The 23,429-nt window shown below is 44.7% G+C and overlaps 1 protein-coding gene across 1 annotated transcript in view; it reads left to right on the top strand.

Moving 5' to 3' along the window:
- The window catches only part of LOC135057127 (uncharacterized), a 166,580-nt gene that overhangs the window by 24,123 nt on the left and 119,028 nt on the right, over positions 1 to 23,429 (top strand). The window contains exons 6-7 of the mRNA XM_063963023.1: positions 20,344 to 20,426; positions 20,778 to 21,467. Coding sequence (XP_063819093.1) covers positions 20,344 to 20,426; positions 20,778 to 21,467 — 773 coding nt within the window. The remainder of the gene's footprint in view (positions 1 to 20,343; positions 20,427 to 20,777; positions 21,468 to 23,429) is intronic.

The raw sequence follows: 23,429 nt of genomic DNA, 5'->3' as shown, positions 1-23,429 counted from the left end.
ACAAATCATAAAATAAACTAACACTCTCTCACCCATTAATCCCCCCCCCATCCCTGTAGCGCCCTACCCTGTTTCTGATTACATATTGCAATCAATCAGGTGTGACATTGGTCTCAATAGGTGGATCGTTATCTTTTAGGCGTAGCAAATACCAAGAAGTATTTATTAAACTTTGATGAATTTGCCGTCTCTTAGCCACATTCTTAGGTATTCTTAGGTATTGGCTCTTTGGAATGTTCAATAGCCATGGTTTGTAATGACATCTGTTAAAGTTAAGCTTACTGCAATCAACATATTTTTTTCTGTGTAGGTAATTAAACAGTTCCCTTCTACTTGGAGGGCGATGTCCAAGAATATTCTTGTGGGGTGCATAGTGCTCGTAAATATCAATCCAAAGGTGTTGTAATTTAAATAATGAATAAACAATTGTGTGGAAAACCCATCAGCTTCCCAAATAAAGAACATGTCATCAATGTACCGACCATAGATCACCAGATTCGCCTCAAACTGTCCCTCCCAGACATAAGTCTTTTCAAAGAGTCCCATATATAGATTGTCAAAACTTGGGGTGAATCTGGTGCCCATGGCAGTACCGTGCTTCTGTAAATAAAATTTGGAATCAAAAGTATAAAGTGAACTGAATCAAGAATAAAGTTACTCAGTGCTAAAGTAAAATTATCATCAGGAATCAAATAATTCTTAACTGCATTAATGCCTCCTATGTGTGGTATATTGTATATAGAGACTTGACATCATAAGTCAAAAATACATAATCAGTTTTCCATTTCATGTATTTAATAAGGTTGATAAAGTGAGTCGAGTCTAATAGTCGATTTTAATCTAATAATGTGAGGTAGATGCAGATAAATTTGTGGTTAAGGATCCCACTCCAGAAATTATAGGATGCCCAGGAGGTGAAGAACGAGATTTGTATATTTTAGGTAAGTGATAGTATGTGGGGATAATAGGATGTGAATTAAAAAATTATATTTGTTCTTTGACACCGCCCCTTTTGTAGTGCATCATCAAGTAAAAGTTTTTGTTAACTCAGATGTTCCACTGTAGGATCTTTGGGAAGTATGGTGTGGAACTTGGAATTATTCATTTCTCTAGTGGCCTCACTGATGTAGTCACTTTTGTCTTGTATATCTATGCCGCCGCCGCCCTTATCTGCTGTCTTTATTATGATCGAATCATCATCCTTTAGGGTTTTAAGTGCTTTTCTTTCATTTGGATGTAAATTATACTTTTGTTTATATTTATTGGTAGAGGTACATCATTTTCTAAAATCACTAAGAGTAGCCGCATAAAAAGTTTCAATATAACCACTTTTTTGTTGGGTCGTATAGAATTCGGATTTATTTTTAAATCTGGATTTAGTAGAATTCACATCATAAGCAATATCTTGGGTAGGTTCTTGTTCAGTGCAGAGTTCATTTAGTATATCTAATGCTCCTTGATCTTGGCTATCTAGCAGAAAGGGTAACACAACTTCTCCATTTCTCTTCATGTTCTTATTAAAGAAGTAGCTCTTTCTTCATAAATCTCAGGTGTGTCTTGAGCTCTATAAATAATTCAAATAGTTCAGGTTCTTTTGAGGAGGCAAATTTCAGTCCCTTTGAAATAAGTGCTTTCTCGCTTTCACTAAGAGTTTTTGAGGATATATTATATACACCTTTATTCCTCATGTTCTTATATTTTTGCTGGGATTTATTCCAGCCTCCTCTAGTTCCTCTGAATCTTGAAAGCACCAGAGGGAGCATTTGTAAAGGATAATCAAGTTTAGGAAATAAAATATGTGTAACCTTTGCTGTCCTTCCTATCAATAACAGAGGCAGATTCATCCAGTGCAGAGTAGACTGGATAATCCTATCAATGACCATGGAGAAGTTGTCAGAATACATTTTATAAATGGAAGGGGGTAATAAAAATAACTAATTATTTCAATTTAGATAAATTTACACACAAAGTGCTACTCAGGAGGGGACATTGCAGATGTAAATCATGCCTTGTAAGCGGGAGGACCTCAGATTTTTGTCATTTCGTTTTATATCTTGCAAAAGAGTGAAAATTGTTAATTTTGTTTAATATAGCAGGTATGGAAACAGCAGGGCTGGATACAAAAAGCAGCATGTTGTCCGCGAAGAGAGACAGCTTCAATTCTTGGTTACTTGAACAAATACCATGGACTAGTGTGTTGGAGTGAATAGAGATGGTGAAATGTTCCAAAACCAAGGTGAATAACAGAGTGGAGAGTGGGCAACCTTTCTGAGTGCCTCTATAAATGGTAAAATATTTTGACATAAAATTATTAGTATTCTGGAAATGGAAGAAGAGTAAAGAATATTTAGGAGGATCATTTGAAGGGGAAAGCCATAACAGCGTAGGGTTTCGAAAAGATGATCCCTCACTACCAGGTCAAGTTACTTCTCAGCGTCAAGTGATAAAAGGACATTAAGAGTGTCATCCTGTATATTATCAAAATGTAGATACATCCTTCCATATATTGGAAAAAGAGTTTCTTCCCCCAAAAACGCCTGTCTGGTCGCTATGTGCTAGAGATGGAACTATATGTTTAAATTGTTCAGCTAGAATTTTTTGTAAAAAGTTTATAGTCGGCATTAAGTAGCGAGATCGGGCGATAAGAACCTGGCAGTGAGGGATCTCTACAAGGCTTAGGCAGGACTTTTAAAACTACATAATTGAAATATGGAGTAGTATGACCACCTAAGATATAATTGAAAAATGCTGTAAGCAGAGCAACCAGAGAGGATGGCAAAAGTTTGTAGAATTCCCCAGTAAGACCATCCAGTTTCAGGGACTGACCGTGTTTAAGTCCTTTATTCTCTGGCTGGGTCCACAGGTTATCCACAGGATAACATTGGGATATGCCAGAGCGACAGCGAAAATGGCACCAAACGGTCACGAGCTTTCTGGCCTCCCAGGATGCATCGGGGCTTCACCATATAATCCCGCCCACTGACTAAGTCAAATCAGTTTTTTGTTTGGTGCTGCAGGAGCCGGACCATGGTCACAGGGCTGCTGTTAATAAAGCAGCCTGAAGCTTTTATTATGTTATTTTTATAGTCTTACTATGTTTTTTTTTTGAGCGACTTTTCTTAACAGCGTCTTAAACGCATACTGGAAAGAGTCGCTCCAACAACTCCCCACCGGGTCACAACAACGCTTACCTTCGCGGTACAGTGCTGTCTCGATGGGCGTTTGTGTCGGATGTTCTAGCAGGTCCAGCAGACGTTACCAGGCTGTGGCCGGAGCATGGGGAGACGGTGAGTTTATGGACGTCCTCTTACTAGAGGGGTCAGGACACAGCTACACTGCTTTTGGTGGAAACTACAAACTGTGTTGATGCGCCGAACACTCTCTGGTGCGACAGCGCTACGCTCTAGGAATCATGGGCGCCAGGACTATTTTGAGGCCGCGATCCTTAAAGTTAAAGTCAACGGGGGGGAATCAGATGCTCTCCTGGCTGCCCCTCCCCCAAGTTCATGACCAGTTTCCGCACGTCTCCCGTCCATGAACTGAATGACCTCACTTCCGTCTCAGACGCTACCACGAGGGTACTCGGTCGCAGCTTAGACGCCGCGGTTGTGTACACTAGAGATTGCCAGAGCGAGTTGCAGGCCGTAAGCATCTGCATACACATGGTATTTCACTGAGCGTCCATGTCCGTTTGTGAGCGTCCGTGTCTTGCATCAGTTATCAGAACGGCAGTGTACACCAGTAGCGTCTGAATCCACACAGCATCTTGCCAGCGTATTTGTTTGGATATGGAAGTGTGGTGAGTCTCCCTGTAACCCGCTCTATGGAGGAAGGGTATACAGTACTAAAAATTCTCTCTACTTGTTAGTATGAATTGTTAATTTCTCTTACGTCCTAGAGGATGCTGGGGACTCCGTAAGGACCATGGGGTATAGACGGGCTCCGCAGGAGACATGGGCACTCTAAAGAACTTTAGAATGGGTGTGCACTGGCTCCTCCCTCTATGCCCCTCCTCCAGACCTCAGTTAGATCCTGTGCCCAGAGGAGATTGGGTGCACTACAGGGGAGCTCTTCTGAGTTTCTCTGAAAAATAATTTTGTTAGGTTTTTTATTTTCAGGGAGCACTGCTGGCAACAGGCTCCCTGCATCGTGGGACTGAGGAGAGAGAAGCAGACCTACTTAAGTGATAGGCTCTGCTTCTTAGGCTACTGGACACCATTAGCTCCAGAAGGAGTCGGAACGCAGGTCTCACCCCTGCTGTTCGTCCCAGAGCCGCGCCGCCGTCCTCCTCACAGAGCCGGAAGATTGAAGCCAGGTGAGTATAAGAAGAAAAGAAGACTTCAAGGCGGCAGAAGACTTCTGATCTTCACTGAGGTAAGCATGCAGCGGTAATGCTGCGCGCCATTGCTCCCACACACTACACACACTAGCGGGCACTGATGGGTGCAGGGCGCAGGGGGGGCACCCTGGGCAGCAATAATAACCTCTATATTTTGCATTATTGTAGGCACTGAGGAGGCAGTAATTCTTTAAATCACCCGCCAGTTTTGAGATTGAGCGGGACCGAAGCCCACCGATGGAGGGGGCGGAGCTTGGTCCTTCAGCACTAACCAGCGCCATTTTCTCCACAGAGATCTGCAGAGAAGCTGGCTCCCTGGTATCTCCCCTGCTGAAAACTGTGACACAGGGCTGAAAATAGGAGGGGGGGCACTTGTAAGGCTCAGTGAGTGTATTAACACAGTGAGTAATATAAAAAAGCGCTATTATCTGGGAGTTTATTTTCCAGTGTCAGTTGGCGCTGGGTGTTTGCTGGCATACTCTCTCTCTCTGTCTCTCCAAAGGGCCTTCTTGGAGAACTGTCACCTTATAACTATTATCCCTGTGTGTGTGGGGGTGTCGGTATGAGTGTGTCGGCATGTCTGATGCGGAAAGCTCAGCTAAGGAGGAGGAGGAGCAGATGATTGTGGTGTCTCCGTCGGCAATGCCGACTTATGATTGGATGGACATGTGGAATGTTTTAAATGCAAATGTGACCTTATTACATAAGAGATTGGACTAAGAGTCCAGGGAAAAAGCAGGGAGTCAATCCATGGCTTCGGCTGGGTCACCAGGCCCTTCTGGGTCTCAGAAACGTCCCCTATCCCAAATAGCAGACACTGATACCGACACGGATTCTGACTCCAGTGTCAACTACGATGATGCGAGGTTACACCCAAGGGTGGCCAAAAGTATTCATTATATGATTGTTGCAATAAAATATGTTTTGCATATCACAGATGACCCCTCTGTCCCTGACACGAGGGTATGCATGTTTAAGGAAAAGAAACCTGAGGTAACCTTTCCCTCATCCCATGAGCTTAACAAGTTATTTGAAAAAGCTTGAGAAACTCCAGATAAAAAACTGCAGATTACCAAGAGGATTCTTGTGGTGTATCCTTTCCCTGCACAGGACAGGGTACGTTGGGAATCCTCACCCAGGGTGGACAAGGCTTTAATACGCCTGTCCAAGAAAGTGGCGCTACCGTCTCCGGACACGGCAGCCCTCAAGGATCCTGCTGATCGCAGGCAGGAAACTACTTGAAAGTCTATGCGCATACAGGTGCTTTGCTCAGACCGGCAATAGCATCGGCATGGGTGTGTAGTGCAGTTGCAGCTTGGACAGATACCTTATCAGCTGACCTTGATACCCTAGATAGGGATACCATTTTATTGACCTTAGGCCACATTAAAGACGCAGTCTTATATATGAGGGACGCTCAAAGAGACGTTGGGCTGCTGGGTTTGAGAGCCAACGCCATGGCAATTTCTGCTAGGCGAGCCCTGTAGACCCGCCAATGGACGGGTGATGCCGACTCAAAGAAGCATATGGAGGTTTTGCCATACGAAGGTGAAGTTTTGTTTGGGAAAGGTCTCGCGGACCTGGTTGCCACAGCTACCGCAGGTAAAGCTACCTTTTATTCTTTTGTTCCCCCGCAGAAAAAGAAAACTCCACAATGTCAGATGCAGTCCTTTCGGTCGCATAAGTCCAGAAGAGGTCGGGGCTCATCTTTCCTCGCCAGAGGTAAGGATAGAGGAAAAAGAGCACCTGCTCCGGCTAGTTCCCAGGAGCAGAAGTCCTCCCCAGCTTCTACTAAATCCACCGCATGATGCTGGGGCTCCACTGAGGGAGTCCGCACCGTTGGGGGCACGTCTTCGACTCTTTAGCCAGGTCTGGGTTCTGTCAGACGTGGATCCTTGGGTGATGGATATTGTATCCCAAGGCTACAAACTGGAATTCGAAGAGGTGCCCCCTCACCGATTTCTCAAGTCGGCCTTGCCAGCTTCTCCCCCAGAGAGGGAAGTAGTGTTCGCTGCAATTCAAAAGCTGTATCAACAGCAAGTGATTGTCAAGGTTCCCCTAGTCCAATGGGGGAAAGGGTACTATTCGACTCTGTTCGTGGTCCCAAAGCCCGATGGTTCGGTCAGACCCATTTTAAATCTAAAATCCCTAAACCTGTACTTGAGAGAGTTCAAATTCAAGATGGAATCACTCCGGGCTGGGATCTCCAGTATGGAATGGGGGATTTTATAGTGTCACTCGACATAAAGGATGCATACTTTCATGTCCCCATATATCCTCATCAGGCGTACCTGAGATTCGCTGTACAGTACTGTCATTACCAGTTTCAGACGTTGCCGTTTGGGCTTTCCACGGCCCCAAGGATTTTCACCAAGGTGATGGCGGAGATGATGGTGCTCCTGCGCAGGAAGGGAGTCACAATTATCCCATACTTGGACGATCTCCTGATAAGAGCGAGATCGAGAGATCAATTGCAGAAGAGCGTGTCGCTCTCACTGAGAGTGCTACAACAACACGGTTGGATTCTCAATCTTTCAAAGTCACAGTTGATTCCAACGACTCGACTATCATTTCTAGGAATGATTCTGGACACGGAGCAGAAGAGGGGTTTTCTCCCGATGGAAAAAGCCCAGGACCTCCAGAATATGGTCAGAGACTTGCTAAAACCAAAAAGTGTGTCTGTTCATCAATGCACTCGTGTTCTGGGGAAAATGGTGGCAGCCTATGAGGCCATCCCCTTCGGCAGGTTTCATACAAGGACGTTTCAGTGGGACCTCCTGGACAAGTGGTCCGGGTCCCATCTACTAATACATCAGAAGATAAGCCTGTCCCCCCCGGGCCAGGGTGTCTCTCCTGTTGTGGCTGCAAAGTGCTCACCTTCTAGAGGGTCGCAGGTTTGGCATTCAGGACTGGGTTCTGGTGACCACGGACGCGAGCCTCTGAGGATGGGGAGCAGTCACACAAGGAAGACATTTTCAGTGGCTATGGTCAAGCCAAGAGGCTTGTCTACACATCAACATACTGGAATTGAGGGCTATATACAACGGCCTATGACAAGCGGATGATCTTCTTCTCGACCTACCGGTTCTGATTCAATCAGACAATGTCACAGCCGTGGCTCATGTAAACCGCCAAGGCGGGACAAAGAGCAGAGTGGCAATGGCAGAAGCCACCAGGATTCTTCGCTGGGCGGAAAATCACATAAGCGCTCTGTCAGCAGTCTTCATTCCGGGAGTGGACAACTGGGAAGCAGACTTCCTCAGCAGACACGATCTCCATCCAGGAGAGTGGGGACTTCATCAAGAAGTTTTTACAGAGATAACAAGTCTTTGGGGAATTCCTCACATAGACATGATGGCGTCACGCCTCAACAAGAGGCTTTGGAGGTATTGTGCCAGGTCAATGGACCCTCAGGCAGTAGCGGTGGACGCCCTGGTGACACCTTGGGTGTTTCAGTCGGTCTATGTGTTCCCCCCTCTTCCTCTCATCTAAAAAATATTGAGAATCATACGACAAAAAAGTAAAAACAATACTCATTGTTCCAGATTGGCATCGAAGGGCCTGGTATTCAGATCTTCAGGAGATGCTCACAGGGGATCCCTGACCTCTTCCTCTCAGGGAGGACCTGTTACAACAGGGGACCTGTGTTTTCCAAGACTTACCGCAGTTACGTTTGACGGCATGGCGCTTGAACGCCGAATCCTAGCTGGGAAAGGTATTCCGGAGGAAGTCATCCCTACTCTGATAAAGGCTAGGAAGGAAGTGACGGCAAAACATTATCACCGTATCTGGAGGAAGTATGTTTCTTGGTGTGAAGCCAAGAATGCTCCTACGTAAGATTTCCATCTACAGACAGGAGTGGATATGGGCCTAAACTTAGGCTCCATTAAGGTACAGATTTCGGCCCTGTCTATTTTCTTTCAGAAGGAATTGGCTTCTCTCCCAGAAGTCCAGACTTTTGTAAAAGGAGTGCTGCACATCCAGCCTCCTTTTGTGCCCCCAGTGGCACCTTAACGTGGTGTTACGGTTTCTGAAGTCTCACTGGTTTGAACCTCTTCAAACGGTTAAATTAAAATGTCTCACTTGGAAGGTGGTCATGTTGTTGGCCTTGGCATCTGCAAGGCGGGTGTCCGAATTGCGGCCTTGTCTCACAAAAGCCCCTATTTGACCTTCCATGTGGATAGAGCAGAGTTGGGGACTCGTCCTCAGTTTTTGCCTAAGGTGGTTTCTTCATTTCATATGAACCAAGCTATTGTGGTGCCTGTGGCTACGAGTGACTTGGAGGATTCCAAGTCCCTGGATGTAGTCAGGGCCTTAAAAATCTATGTAGCCAGGACGGCTCGAGTTAGGAAAACAAAAACAGAAACACTGTTTGTCCTGTATGCAGCCAACAAAGTTGGCACTCCTGCTTCGAAGCAGACTATTGCTCGCTGGATCTGTAACACGATTCAGCAGGCTCATTTACAGCAGGATTGCCGTTAACAAATTCGGTAAAGGCCCATTCCACTAAGAAGGGGGCCTCTTCTTGGGCGGCTGCCCGAGGCGTCTCGGCTTTACAGCTTTGCCGAGCTGCTACCTGGTCAGGTTCAAACACTTTTGCAAAGTTCTATAAGTTTGGTACCCTGGCTGATGAGGACCTTGCGTTTGCTCAGTCGGTGCTGCAGAGTTGTCCGCACTGTCCAGCCCGGTCTGGAGCTTTGGTATAAACCCCATGGTCCTTACGGAGTCCCCAGCATCCTCTAGGACGCAAGAGAAAATAAGATTTTAAACCTACCGGTAAATCTTTTTCTCCTAGTCCGTAGAGGATGCTGGGCACCCGTCCCAGTGCGGACAAAATCTTCATGGCTTGTGTATTGTTGTTGCTTACATAAGGGTTATGTTACAGTGGAGATCAGTCTTTAGCTGATACTGTTTTGTTCATACTGTTAACTGGTTGCGTATGTTCTAGGTTGTACTGTGTGGATGGTGTGGGCTGGTATGAATCTTGCCCTTAGATTTTCCTCGTATTGTCCTTCTCCTCTGGGCACAGTTTCTCTAACTGAGGTCTGGAGGAGGGGCATAGAGGGAGGAGCCAGTGCACACACATTCTAAAATTCTTTATAGTGCCCATGTCTCCTGCGGAGCCCGTCTATACCCCATGGTCCTTACGGAGTCCCCAGCATCCTCTACGGGCTAGGAGAAAAAGGATTACCGGTAGGTTTAAAATCTTATTTTTAGTACATACTGCATACGAGACCTGTATATTACTGTTGTTTCTGCATGTTATGTTTGAAAAAAACAGTTAGAAAAGTAGGAAAATTTTACTTTTTTTTTTATGTCGTCAGTCCCGTTCTGACCCTCACTTCAGGTGCACGGTTGTGGTCAGATTGATCTCACTTCTATATATACATATATAGGTGATTTTCATTCACAAATTGTGTAGTCAATAACAGATTATTACCATGTCTGTGAGCGGCAAAAGTGACGAGGAGAATTTATCATGCACTCCTACATCCCTAACATGTTTATCTTGTAAAACAGGGTTAATTTGGTATAGTGGAAATTGAACTACCAAGGTAGAGATGGCGCTGACAGGTGTTGTAGATCCTCAAGCTGCTGAATAGGAAGGGCTAGTTAAACCCTTTATAAAGAACAAGTAGGTAAAAAGTAATTCAGCGCTAATAACTAGTTAGATGAATATTAAGAAATGTATTAATTAAGAACATACATCATTAGTTCCCGATATATTGACATATATTTTACTGTTGCAACAGATAATAATGATAAAAATCAAAAAATGGTACCAAAAACTAAAAGTTAAAAGTTCCAAAAATAGGGCCAAGATCAACACTGCTTATTTATGGAAAAAATTCTTGAAATGCTGGGTATGTAGCAAGATGCCTTATCCTGGGGAAATAGATAAACAGTGTTACCAGTTCACTGTGGTGAGTCCGCCAATCGGTTAGCACTCCGTAAATTATGGGGATTCTCTCACTTGTTTAGCTGTCCCGTGCTGGAATTAGTAGGGGAATTATTATCTGTTGCAACAGTAAAATATATGTCAATATATCGGGAACTAATGATGTATGTTCTTAATTAATACATTTCTTAATATTCATCTAACTAGTTATTAGCGCTGAATTACTTTTTACCTACTTATTTGGTATAGGCCAGTTGGTCACTGATGAGGGGTTGTGTGCGAACTGTTTTGCTTTTCAGCAAAGTAAAAAACAGGATTTGGTTCAACAACCAGTAGAGCCACCATGGAATATGTTCGCAAAGACTTTGTCTTCAATAGCGGACAGGTTAACTCCGGCAGCACCACCCCAGGGGTTAGGTTACACTATTAACCCATACATGCAGCTCCCGTCCTACGGCTTGGTTCCAGTAGCCTCTACAAGTAACCAAGGGACAGGTAAGACTAAGACAGATGCGTCTATGTGGCAGAGTACACAAGATGATACAACAGATGATGATACAGTATATTCAAATACTCCGTATGATGATCAGTCGCAGAGTTTTACTTAAGAGGATGTAGCTGAACTTATTGATGCTGTGAAGGCTGATCTCTCTTTGGAAGTGCCAGCCAAAACAATGTCAAAGTCTAAAGCACCTGTGTTTAAACAAACAAAGTCAGTTAAAACTGAATTCCCAGCGTCAGATGAGCTGATGGAAATGATGGAAGAATCTTGGGCGACGCCCAGTAAAAAAGTATAAGATTCCGAAAAGATGGGATTCTTATTATCCATTTCCAGCTGCGGATTGTTTGAAAAGAGAAGTTCCTCCAAAAGTAGATGCACATGTACTGTGACTTGTGCATAAATCTGCTGTACCACTGTCATCTACCTCACTAAATGATGTCACTGACAGAAGGGTAGATAGCTTCTTGAAAAATATATTTTCACTCGTAGTAGCAGTGGTAAGACCTGCTATGGCTTCGGCCTGGATAGAAAAAGGCAATGGGCGAATGGATAGAGGAACTAGAGAATAGCCTCTCTTCTCCTAATAGGGAGCAAGAGTATCATTTAAGCGGTTTAAGACAATCTGCCCAATACTTGGAAGAAGCAGCAATTGATATGGGTACAATTGCTTCTAAAGCTTCAGCCTTGACAGTAGCTGCTTGTAGAGCAGTTTGGCTACGTACCTGGAAAGCAGATGCTGAATCCAAGAAAGAATTGGAAGCATTGCGTTTCATTGGTAATATATTGTTTGGAAAACAATTGTCTGATATTCTAGAATCGGAGGCTGAATCAAAGAAGGTCAGATTTCCGGCTAGTTATAACCCTAAGACTAAGGGTTCAAAGTTTCGCCCATTTCAATGGCAAGGCATAGGCGAAAGCTAAAGAGGAGTCTAAGCAACCCCAGTCCAATAGATCGGCCAGGGGTAGGAAGCAATGGGCTAGTAGAAAGCCAGCTTCCAAGATTGAACAGAAACCATCAGCCTGAAGAGATGGACCTCCACCTGGAGGATTCCAGTGTTGGGGGCCGATTCCTTCATTTTGCACACATATGGCAACAGTCGACAACAGATGCTTGGGTGCAAAAGGTGGTATCTCAGGGGTATGGGTTCCCATTCAGGAGGCAGCCTCCTCAAAAAATGTTTTGCACCAGCAGTCTCGTATAGAGTCGAAGGCCAATGCCCTGCAAGAAGCAGTCCAAAAATTACTGCAGTCAGGTGTGATTGTCCCAGTACCTCCATCACAAAGGGGACAGGGGTTTTACTCCAATCTATTTCTGATCCAGAAGCCAAATGGGTAATTTCGACCAATTCTCAATCTGAAAATGTTAAACAAATAAATTTGGATCCCAAGGTTCCAAATGGAGACATTATGCTCCATAATGTTGGCTATGGAACCGGGAGATTATATGGTATCTCTGGATGTACAGGATGCTTACCTACAGGTGCCTATAGCACGGTCTCATCAGTGTTACCGCAGGTTTGCCATCCTCCAGGAACATTTTCAGTTCCAAGCCTTGCCCTTCGGGCTAGCAACAGCACCCAGGGTGTTTACCAAAATTATGGTGGTTATGGCAGCTTATCTCCGCAAGCGGGGGATAAGAATATTTCCATACCTGGACGACCTGTTAATCCTAGCACATTCGCAGGAGTTACTTTTGAGCCATCTTCAACAGACAATAGTTTGTTTACAGAGACACGGGTGGCTCATAAATTGGGAAAAATCGTGTCTGAATCCGTCACAGAGGATGGTTCATTTGGGGGCCATATTGGATTCAGACCTACAGAAAGTTTTCTTACCAGAGAAAAAGATGGTCAAGGTGCAGGTCATGACTTGGGAAACGTTGCACACCCAGGTAATGTCAGTCCATGCAGCAATGCGACTGCTGGGGCTGATGGTATCAATCTTCGACATGGGGGAATATGCGCAATTCCACTCCAGACCTTTACAGCACCTTATTCTGACCAAATGGAACGGAAATCATCAGACGATAAAAAAGCAGATGATAAAGTTTCCAGTAAACGTAAAAAGGTCTCTATCGTGGTGGCTACAGACAGACCATTTAAACAAGGGGAGACCCTTTTGGATAAAAGAATGGCAAGTCCTGACAACAGATGCCAGTGTGAAAGGCTGGGGTGCGGTACTCGGAAGCCTTTGGTTCCAGGGAAGATGGACCATAAGGGAAAGTCACTTGCCAATAAATCTGTTGGAAATAAGGGCCATTTATAGTTCAGGCAAAGGACAGTCTGCAAGGAAGACCGGTCCAGATTCGCTCAGTCAATGCGACAGCAGTAGCGTACCTCAATCATCAAGGAGGAACTCAGCAAAAGATTGATGGAGGAAGTAACTCCCATTCTAAGATGGGCAGAATTCCATCTCCCAGCATTGTCAGCAGTGTTTTTACCAGGTGTACTGAGCTGGGAAGCAGATTTTCTCAGTTGACACACCATTCAGGAAACCGAATGGGCATTACACCCAGAAGTGTTTCAGACAATAATGAACAGATGGGGTCTACCAGAGATAGACCTCATGGCGTCTCGTCTAAGCAACAAAGTTCTGAGGTACGGTTCGAGTACAATGGATCCCGGAGCGGTCCTTGTAGACGCACTGTCTGTAGAATAGAAATTTCATCTGGCGTATCTGTTCTCTCCAATATCTCTGTTACCCAGAGTAGTGAGAAAAATAAAGCAAGCAAAGGGAGCAATAATTTTAATAGCTCCAGCTTGGCCAAGAAGGCATTGGTACACAGATCTACTGAGAATATCCGTGGAAGCACCGATACTGCTCCCTGAATGTCCAGATCTGCTAATGCAGGGTCCTTGTTGTCACAGTCATCTGGATCGTCTGTCTTTGACGGCATGGCTGTTGAAACCTCTATCCTAGAAGCTAGAGGATTTTCAAAACAAGTAATCCAAACTATGCTTAGAGCAAGAAAGTCTTCTTCAGCTCGTGTGTATCATAGTATATGGCAAGCCTATATTCATTGGTGTACTGAAAAAAGTTTAAATCCAAGATCTTTTAAAGTATCCAGGATATTGGATTTCCTTCAAGCAGGATTGGATAAAGTTTTGAAAGTAGCTTCCTTGAGAGTTCAAGTATCAGCGTTAACTGTATGGTTTCAGCGAAAGATTGCTGATTTACAGGATGTACATACTTTCTTTCAGGGAGTTGTACATATTCAACCTCCATTTGTTCCTCCTGCAGCTCCCTGGGATTTGAATTTAGTTCTTAAATTCCTCCTGGGACCTCCGTTTGAACCACTGAAGAAATCAGATCTTAAATGGTTAACGGCTAAAGTACTTTTTCTACTGGCAGTGGCGTCGGCTAGAAGAGTGTTATCGTGTAAGTCTCCTTTCCTAAGTTTTTTTCCAGACAGAGCAGTTCTCAGAACTAGATCTGGTTATCTTCCAAAGGTGGTTTCAAAGTTTCACCTTTATGAAGAGATTGTAGTCCCAGCTTTTTAGGTATCGGAACTTTCTGCGGGAGAAGCGTCGCTGGACGTAGTCCGAGCTTTAAGAATCTACATAGATCGTACTAGTGCCATCAGAAAAACAGATTCTCTCTTCATCCTCTACGGATTTCATAAAAGAGGATGGCCTGCTAGTAAACAGACGCTGGCAAGATGGCTCAGAATGGTAATAGCAGTAGCTTATTCTCGTGCAGATCTCCCTACTTTGGCTAATGTCTCTGCTCACTCTACATGTAAGGTAGGTCCATTATGGGCAGCACAACTGGGTGCATCAGCAGAACAGATTTGTAAGGCAGCCAGATGGTCTTTCATAAACACATTCATTAGATATTATGCCTTGGATACTTTTGCCTCTCATGACGCAGACTTCGGGCGAAAGGTCCTCCTGTGTAATCAGGAGCGTCCCCACCACTAAAACTGGCTTTGAGAATCCCAATGTTATCCTGTGGATAACCTGTGGACCCAGCCAGAGAAATAGACGTTATGGTAAGAACTTACCATTGATAACATAATTTCTCTTATGTCCAGAAGTATCCACAGGGGTCCCACCCTGACGCTCCTGATTTGAGGATCTTGACAATCACTAAACATCTTCCCTCTTGTATGGAAGGGTGTGCATGTGTGTTCTTATCACCTAAATAGATTTCTACCTGATGCTCCTGCCTAATCGCTGTGGAAAGTACTGATTTGAGTTAGTGGGTGGGATTATATGGTGAAGCCCCGATGCATCCTGGGAGGCCAGAAAGCTGGTAACCGTTTAGTGCAATTTCCGCTGTTGCTCCGGCATATCCCATTGTTATCCTGTGGATACCTGTGGACATTGCAGTGCAATCTGCGCCTTACATATACTTTCCAACTGGTGTCTATTATGATGAGCTGTACAGGAGAATATGTCACACGCATAATAGCTATTGCTGCCTGCCAATACAGAAGGCGTTACTGGAATGTACGTCATTGGTAAAACCATAGTTATTCCAAAAGGTTTGTGAGGAGTCTTTAAATTTAATAGAAGATGTTAAATATGCGGGGATGCACCAGGAATAGAATGTACTAGAGGAAATAGAAGGGCTAATAGTAAATCAAATTAATGAGTGGTCAGTGAGGCTTAAAACTTCAATAGCTGAGGATTTCGCTTTACATACACGGGCGTTACACAATAAAAGATAATCAACTCTACAGAATGACTTGTGGGGTGAGGAATAAAAGGTGTATTCCCTATCAGTGGGATGTGTAAACACCACACATTAATGAGGTGTAGGTAGGGGTGAGGTAGGGGATACCTCATTTATTTTCTCTAAAAGGAGTAGAGGCTTGCGACTGGCGATCCATACAACGAGAGGCAACTATATAGAAGTCTCCGCTAAAACTCAAACAAGTATCTTGGTAAGAGCATGTTAAGAAGAAAGAATTATCATAAGAGGTAGGTGCATATATAATGCATATGTCACAAAAACGAGGAGGATGAATGTAGTTTCTTTTCATATACTTTTATTAAAGAAAAGACATATAAGAGCAAAAATCTGAAGAACAAAGATGAAGAATTCCAGAAGACTTGAATGCAGAATATTCATTAATTGAAAGAGTTTGTATAATAAAAAAGATTGATGTGGCTAAAGAACACTGAAAGAGCTTGTACAGTTGATGATTGTTAGACGTGGCTGAGGCACACTGAAGGAGTATTATAGAATAGATCATTGTTAGGCGTGGCTGAGGCACACTGAAGGAGTATTATAGAATAGATAATTGTTAGGCGTGACTGAGGCACACTGAAGGAGTATTATAGAATAGATAATTATTAGGCATGACAGACACACTGAAGGACTATTATAGAATAGATAATTGTTAGGCGTGACTGAGGCACACTGAAGGAGTATTATAGAATAGATAATTGTTAGGCGTGACTGAGGCACACTGAAGGAGTATTCTAGAATAGACCGGGGTAACCACTTGTGCAGCAAATGGCAGCTGAGGTGACCATTCCATGGAAAGGAAATTCTAGAGACACTGGAAAGGCACACTGGTGAACCTGTGGGGGCGCAGAGCCAAGACACCTGTACTGGGACAGAAACATAAAGTACTGGCTAGGTCTGAGCCTGAACCGACCCCTTTTACCTGAGCAGCCAGCCCATGATTGGCTGGAAGTGACCAGAAACTAAATCTCATTAAATGGAGTATCGGTGCCACAGGAGAGGTCCCACTCAGAGGGGGCACTGGAGTACTACGGCTGCATAAAAGTGAAGGACCAAGAACCGCACAAAGATAGATAAGTATAAGCCAGCTTAATTATTGTATAAGTGAGATTGTCTTCTACTTTCTCTTTTTGCTTCTTTTTCTTTGAGAGTAACCGGGAGTTAGACCTTACAAACAATATGGGAGGGGCTGTGATTGGGGACCTCACTCAGTGCATGTCGTGCAAGATGTGTGCACACCTGGAGCTACCGGCCTAGTGTGATTACATCTGCACGAGGTGTGTGCGAACGGTTGCCCTGGAAGCCCAGGTAACTGATCTAGAGCAAACCGTTACGCAACTGAGGGAGATTCACAATCTCGAGCGAAGTTTAGCCAGAACGGTGGAGGAGTTGCGGGAGGGGTCACTGGTAGTAGAGGATGATGATCAGGTAGCCAGCTGGGTCACAGTTTGAAGGAAGAAAAAGAGGGGAAGGCTCGACATCTCCGAACTACCAAAACCCGAACAAATTTGCCCGACTGGACGAGGAATCGGAGGATGATAGTGAAGAAATTACGGTGCCGGAGGAGACTGCTCCCTCTAGCATCCAGAGGAGCGGTCCCACTGGCGCAATTGGAATAAAAGATAGTGAGGAGGGGGGCGTGGCCTGACTGGAGAGACGGCTGGAAGCAGGAAATCAGAGCTCCTGCTAAAAATCCAGAAAACACCAGCTGCCGTTGGATTTACTGGCCCCTTCATACCCCTACAGTTCCCCCTGTGGCTCTGGTTGCCTGAGTGCCTGGTCGCGGAGCTGGGAGACCGTTTTTACGGTCTTTGCGGGTTGGGGCCGGTGCCGGAGCCGCGGGCTAAATTTCCATGTGTGGTCCGACGGGAGGCTCCGTGAACAGCGTGAGAACCGGAGCTACCCGCGACCGCCGGAGCACCTGGACTCACCTTACCACCTGCTGAGAGGCCTCTGAGACCCTCCTACAACAAGGTTGGTGCCCCGTGAAGCATCTACTGACACCCGGCGCTCGCGGACGGAGAGACTCGCGGGACCGCACTTTCGGTGCTGCGACAGCGCGGCTCTGTCTCTACCCGACGCGGACTCCCTACGAGGCGGCTATGCCCTCCCTGCAGCCCTCTCCCCTTGAAAATATAAGCTGATGGGGCGGAGGGGGGCCTTGGAATTGAGGAGGCCTATAGGCACCACAGTCAAATAAGAAGACTGGGGGAGACCACCTGACACTCTGGGTCTATCACATTGCATTAATTACAGAGGCACCACAGACCTACCAAGCCCTGCTTCCCTTCACCCTCAGCTGATCAAATCTTTCCTCTAAGCTGGTTATCTCATAGATCACATTATAGTGGGACGGAATTACCCCTACACCATCGCTGTTGATTCTCAGAAGCAGTGCTGTTTCTCCAGTCTGTTGACACAAAGTGAATTACAACTAATACCCCATCCTCTTGTCGCCACGTGTAGGGGAGGTGAGCGCGATTATCTCATTACTTACTAATTAATCTTCAATTGGCGTGCTCATACGGTGATGCCGCTGGCCGGATTTCCGTTGTAATTGAAATATTACACCACTGAATATATTTACCACTCTCTCTAAACCTAGCTGCTCGCCCTCCCACATAACCTGGCGATATCAAATTTATACCCGGTTAACACAATTGCATTCCGCTGACAACTTGGTGGACTACGCCCGTCCTCAGTTTCCCCTAAGTTGACACATTTCGCAACGAGATCTGAACTCACACCACCTGCAGCTGTGATGTAGAATTCTTCATGCTTCCATAGCCAAAGGCATACCATCCCATCTATCCGACCCTCATGAGCTCATAATTATTATTATTATGGACAAATTCTTAAGTTCTTCTGCACCAAAACCACAAAGATATAGGAGTGGAAGTAAACGCGGGGATCCGAGCCCCAACTCTCCGCCACTGTCCTCTAATCCTGTCTGCTTAGACAGCAAAGTTGAACCATCGCCTACCATGGCCCCAAAAGCCCCCCCCCCACACACTCCTCCTTCCTATTCGGAAATAGTGAAAGCAATTAAGGAAACCGTGGAACCTTTATTACAAGCACAGGCGGATAAATTTATGACCGCAGTATCAGACCTGAAATCAGAGCTTGGGTCTATGACTCGCAGAATCTCGTGAATGAGAATAGGATTGGAGTTAACTTCAAGGAAATTGAAGATCTTAAGGAATAGATCGTATCTTTAACATCTTCACGCCAACATATGATGATGAAGATGGACAACCTAGAAAATCGTTCGTAACAACCTGAGAATTGTAGGACTTAAAGAATCACTGAAAGGCCCTGATCTTCTAAAATTTCTCCTCTCCAACCTGCCAGACCTCCTAGGTATCCCGAAAGAACTCTCTTCGATGGAAATTGAACGAGCTCATAGACTGGGTCCGCCACGTGACTCTAACCAATCTAGACCCTGCCCGGTTATCTTTAAATGCTTAAATTTCAGGCATAAAGAACTGATGTGGTCTGCGGCGCGGAGCAAAGGCCCACTTCAATGGGATGGCCAATGGCTGTTTCTCTTCCAGAATTATTCCACAGAAGTCTCTAGAGCCAGAAGGGAAATGTCTCCAATATGCTCTCAGCTGGTGAAAAGTGGTATCCGATTTGCCCTCCTTTATCCTGCGCGACTGCGCATTTTTACTCCACAAGGTCCGAAAGATTTCACTTCAACGGACTCAGCTAAGGACTTTGTAACGGGGCTCGGAGGACCCATGCGGTTGCCCTCGGCCTCACACCCATCTTCTCCGAGCAGAGCAGATGATAATGATTGAAACCTGATTTCTGGACTTAGTCCATATTCTTATGCTGGTTGATATAGTTGATGTTTCTCATCTATTGCGGGTGAATTTGGTTTAACTCCTACCGGATTAATTTAGTAGTCACTCCATTCTCTTTATATAAGGGTCATAGTGATGTTTTTTGAAGTTCATTATCTTGGTATTGCCTGTTGGTTATGTTGTTATTCTTTTTTTTTTTTTGTTCTACATTGCAGCGAGGTCATGCAGACAGTCTATACTGATGTATGCTGGTGTGGACGCTCCCATATTTTGTTTTTGTCTTAACCTTTATCTTTACTTTTCTTTCAACTTTCCGACTTTTTCTGTCTACTTTTCTATTCCTTCCTACCCGAAGATGCCTAGCCGGTGGGGGTGGGGATTGTCTATGTTCACAACACTCTGGATTGATTATATAAGGAGGCTTATCGTCTTAAGACCTGGTACGGTCCTTCTGTATTCTCCTGCCGATGGTATAAATGTCACAACTTAATATATCGTGGAATGTTAGGGGTATAATTCTCCTATCAAACGGAGACGTATCCTTACCTACTTAAATAAGATAAAAGCGGACGTCTCTATGCTCCAGGAGACACATCTGACCCCTGTTGAACATGCTAAACTTACCATGCTTAGACAAGAAGTTGTGGCGTTTTCTTCATTCTCCTCTAAGGCGAGGGGGGTCGCGATCCTTATCCGTAAGGGGGTGGTGTTTGACATCCATCATCAGATTATCGACCCCCTAGGTAGATATAACTTTGGAGGGTACCAGATTAACTTTATGCAACGTCTATGCCCCGGCTGTCTCTGATAAGTCATTTTATCTAGAAATAACGAACATTCTCTGCCCATATTCGCATGCCTCTCTTATTGTTGGAGGGGATATGAATATGGTATCCTCTTTGGTCTTAGACAGGAAGGGTGCCTCGTCTCAGAGGACCCAACTTCCCGGGATCAATCTGGATTACATGTCTGCACAGCTGGGACTGATTGATGTATGGCGTCTTCATAACCCTGTGGAATTGGAATATACTTACTACTCTTCTACTCATAATTCCTTCTCACGTATTGATTATTTTTTTGTTTCCACTGATCTGTTCCCCAGGATAATTGAGGCAGCTGTGAACCCCATAACCTTTTCAGACCATGCCCCTATATCGATTGTGCTACAGGGTAGACTCACTTTAGGTACCAATTCACATTGGAGATTCCCTGCCAAGATGGCGGCTTCTCCAGACTTTAAAACTATGTTGATGACTTCCTGGGACTCTTACGTTCTTAATAACTCTGCCCACACGTCTGACCCTGCCTTGTTTTGGCAGCCGGCTAAAGCTGTTTTACGAGGGGATATAATTGCATACATGGCGAAATATAGACGAGACCTGGAAGCCGCATAGAGAGCGGCACAATCTATACTCACTTCCTTATTTCAAATATTTAAATCCTCACCCACGTTAGCTAACAAACAGAAATATATGGACGCTAAGACCCAGTTTGATCATACCCTGACACAAATGGACAATAGATTCCTTATTGCAGGAAAGTATACATTTTTCCAATATGGAGATAAGCCTAACCGAATGCTTTCCAATCTGCTTAAATCCGATAAGGGGCCCCAACATGTAACAGCTCTGAGAGACCCATCCTCAGTTATACAATCTGAAGGGAAGGCGATCACTGATATTTTTTACCCCTTTTATACCAAACTCTACTCACATAGCGACATTGATCAACCTACTAAAAACTCCTTCTGGGAAACATTACAGTTGCCTCATATTTCCCCAGATCAGTCAGATTCCCTTACGGCTCCTGTTACTGTCACTGAAGTGACAGAAGCTATTAAAGCCCTTAAACCACTGAAGACCCCGAGCCCCGATGGCTTATCCGGGGAATTCTTTAAATTGCTCTCCCCTAAGATAGTGGACTCTCTAACGGCCTTTTTTAATTCTTTCTTCTCCAGCCTTACTATCCCACACTATTTCAACTCGGCCCTGATTCGAGTTATACCCAAACCTGGCAAAGACCCGCTCCTCCCGTCCTCTTACCGCCCTATCTCCTTACTTAATATGGACTACAAATTGTTTACTAAACTGTTGGCGGATCGGCTAAAATCTATCTTGCCTGAAATAATTCATGCAGATCAAACCGGTTTTAGGTCAGGCAGACACTCGGTGACCAATATCCGTAAATTTCTGACAGTTCTACAGTCCCTGGGGATGGTGGAGACAGGTGATCCCACTTTCCTACTGTCATTAGACGCCGAAAAGGCATTTGATTTGGTGACGTGGGACCACCTGTTTGAGACACTCCGACGTTTCGGATTTAATGACCGATTTGTAGCCGTTATACACACTATATACCATAATGCATCTACACAAATTTTCATGAATAGATATCTGTCACGACCCTTAATGATTCATAGGGGGACTAGACAGGGATGCCCCTTATCCCCTCTGCTTTTTGCAGCAGCTTTGGAACCGCTGGCTATAGCACTGAGACAATTACCGGCCTTTTTGGGGATTTCGGTAGGGGAGAAAGAAGTTAAACTTGGACTATTCGCGGATGATATGATCTTATTTGTCTCCAATCCCCGTACTTCGATACCAGCTATTTTTGACACCATACACTGTTTTAGTACCTTTGCTGGTTATCGCATAAATACCCATAAATCTGAATTACTCCCCCTGACTAACATAAAAGACCCCTCATTTATACTGACTTCACTTCCCAATTTACGCTGACCCCTACTAAACTAAAATACTTAAGTATTTATATCCCTTCGGAACTCTCCCGGCTGTATCTATTCAACTATACACCCATTATTCAACAAATTAAAACACGCTTAGAAACCTGGAAAGACCTCAAACTCTCTCTCCTAGGCAGGAAAGTGGTGATAAAGACCGTTATATTCCCAAAACTGGCTTATTTGCTCCAGATGCTCCCCGTTATGATTACTAAACCGGACTCCCCTCTCTGCCCGCAAATATTTTCAAAATTTATCTGGAAAAATGCTAAGCCTCGCATGCCCAAAGCCCGAACTTATGTTAACAAATGAAAAGGTGGTCTGAGTATGCCCAATGTGACGATGTTTGTTAGAGCAGCACTATTTAAGTTCGCCTTAGACTGGCTGCTCCGGTCAGATCTATTTACGAACCTGGAATTGGAAGAAGCATTGTTTTTCCCTTACTCCCCTGCAGCATTGCTTCACACACCATTATCTAAACCACCCCATGAGCTTAGGACTAATATTTTGTTTTGGGATACTTATAGGACCTGGATCTCCACTCATAAACTATTCCATACTAACCCTTTTGAGTCACCGTAAATACCCTTATGGGGCAACCCTAATTTCCCCTCTTCTTTAGATAATCGTCACTTTTACACATGGAAATGTAAAGGAATATATTCTATCAAGGATGTCTTTGATCCTGGTGGACAGATGCTCTCCTTTAAGCAACTACGTGACAGATTTTCTTTGCCCCACACTAACTTCTTTATGTATCTCCAAGCGTGCCATTACATTAACTCACTAGGTGACCCCCTGGGCAAAAAGGCCTCTACTCGAACAATACTCGACACTCTCACGTTTTGCAGACATAATCCATTAAAAATTCGTTACCTTTATAGTGACCTGATTGAGATGTCAGCCCCCTCTTGGTCCCCTCTCTCTGCTTCATGGCGGCGGGAGCTCCCGGAGGCACCCGCGATGGGCGAGATTTCTGCGAACACTGAATTGGTCCAAAAGGCTCTAAAATCCACTACACTACAAGAAATACATTTAAGGACTCTGAACAGGATGTATATTGCCCCCTCTCAAAGACAACACTTCCGCCCTGGCGAGTCGGGCAGTTGCCCTAAATGTGGAGTGAGTGGAGCATCCCTTGCACACAATCTCTGGTTATGTGGGAAAAGGAAACGGTTCTGGTGTAAGATTCTCCAGTATTTATCCCGTTTACTCAAATGAACTCTTCCCGAGGCGGTGGGCCCGTTGCTGTTCGCAGACTTCTCGCCCTGGCTGTCACGGTTTGACCTTGCTCCTGTGATCCCTTTACTGACTGTGATGGTCACGGTGGCGAAACAGAAGATACTGCGACATTGGATATATAAAACTGCTCCATCGGTAGGAGAATGGGAATCTGCCTTATTAGACGTACTATTTTGTGAGAGACGAATGGCCACTTTTCAAATTGA

The sequence above is a fragment of the Pseudophryne corroboree genome, chromosome 3 (genome assembly GCF_028390025.1).
Source record: "Pseudophryne corroboree isolate aPseCor3 chromosome 3, aPseCor3.hap2, whole genome shotgun sequence".
NCBI classification, from domain to species: Eukaryota; Metazoa; Chordata; class Amphibia; order Anura; family Myobatrachidae; genus Pseudophryne; species Pseudophryne corroboree.
Note: the sequence above shows the minus strand (reverse complement) of the source record. Positions and strands in the feature narration are given on the sequence as shown.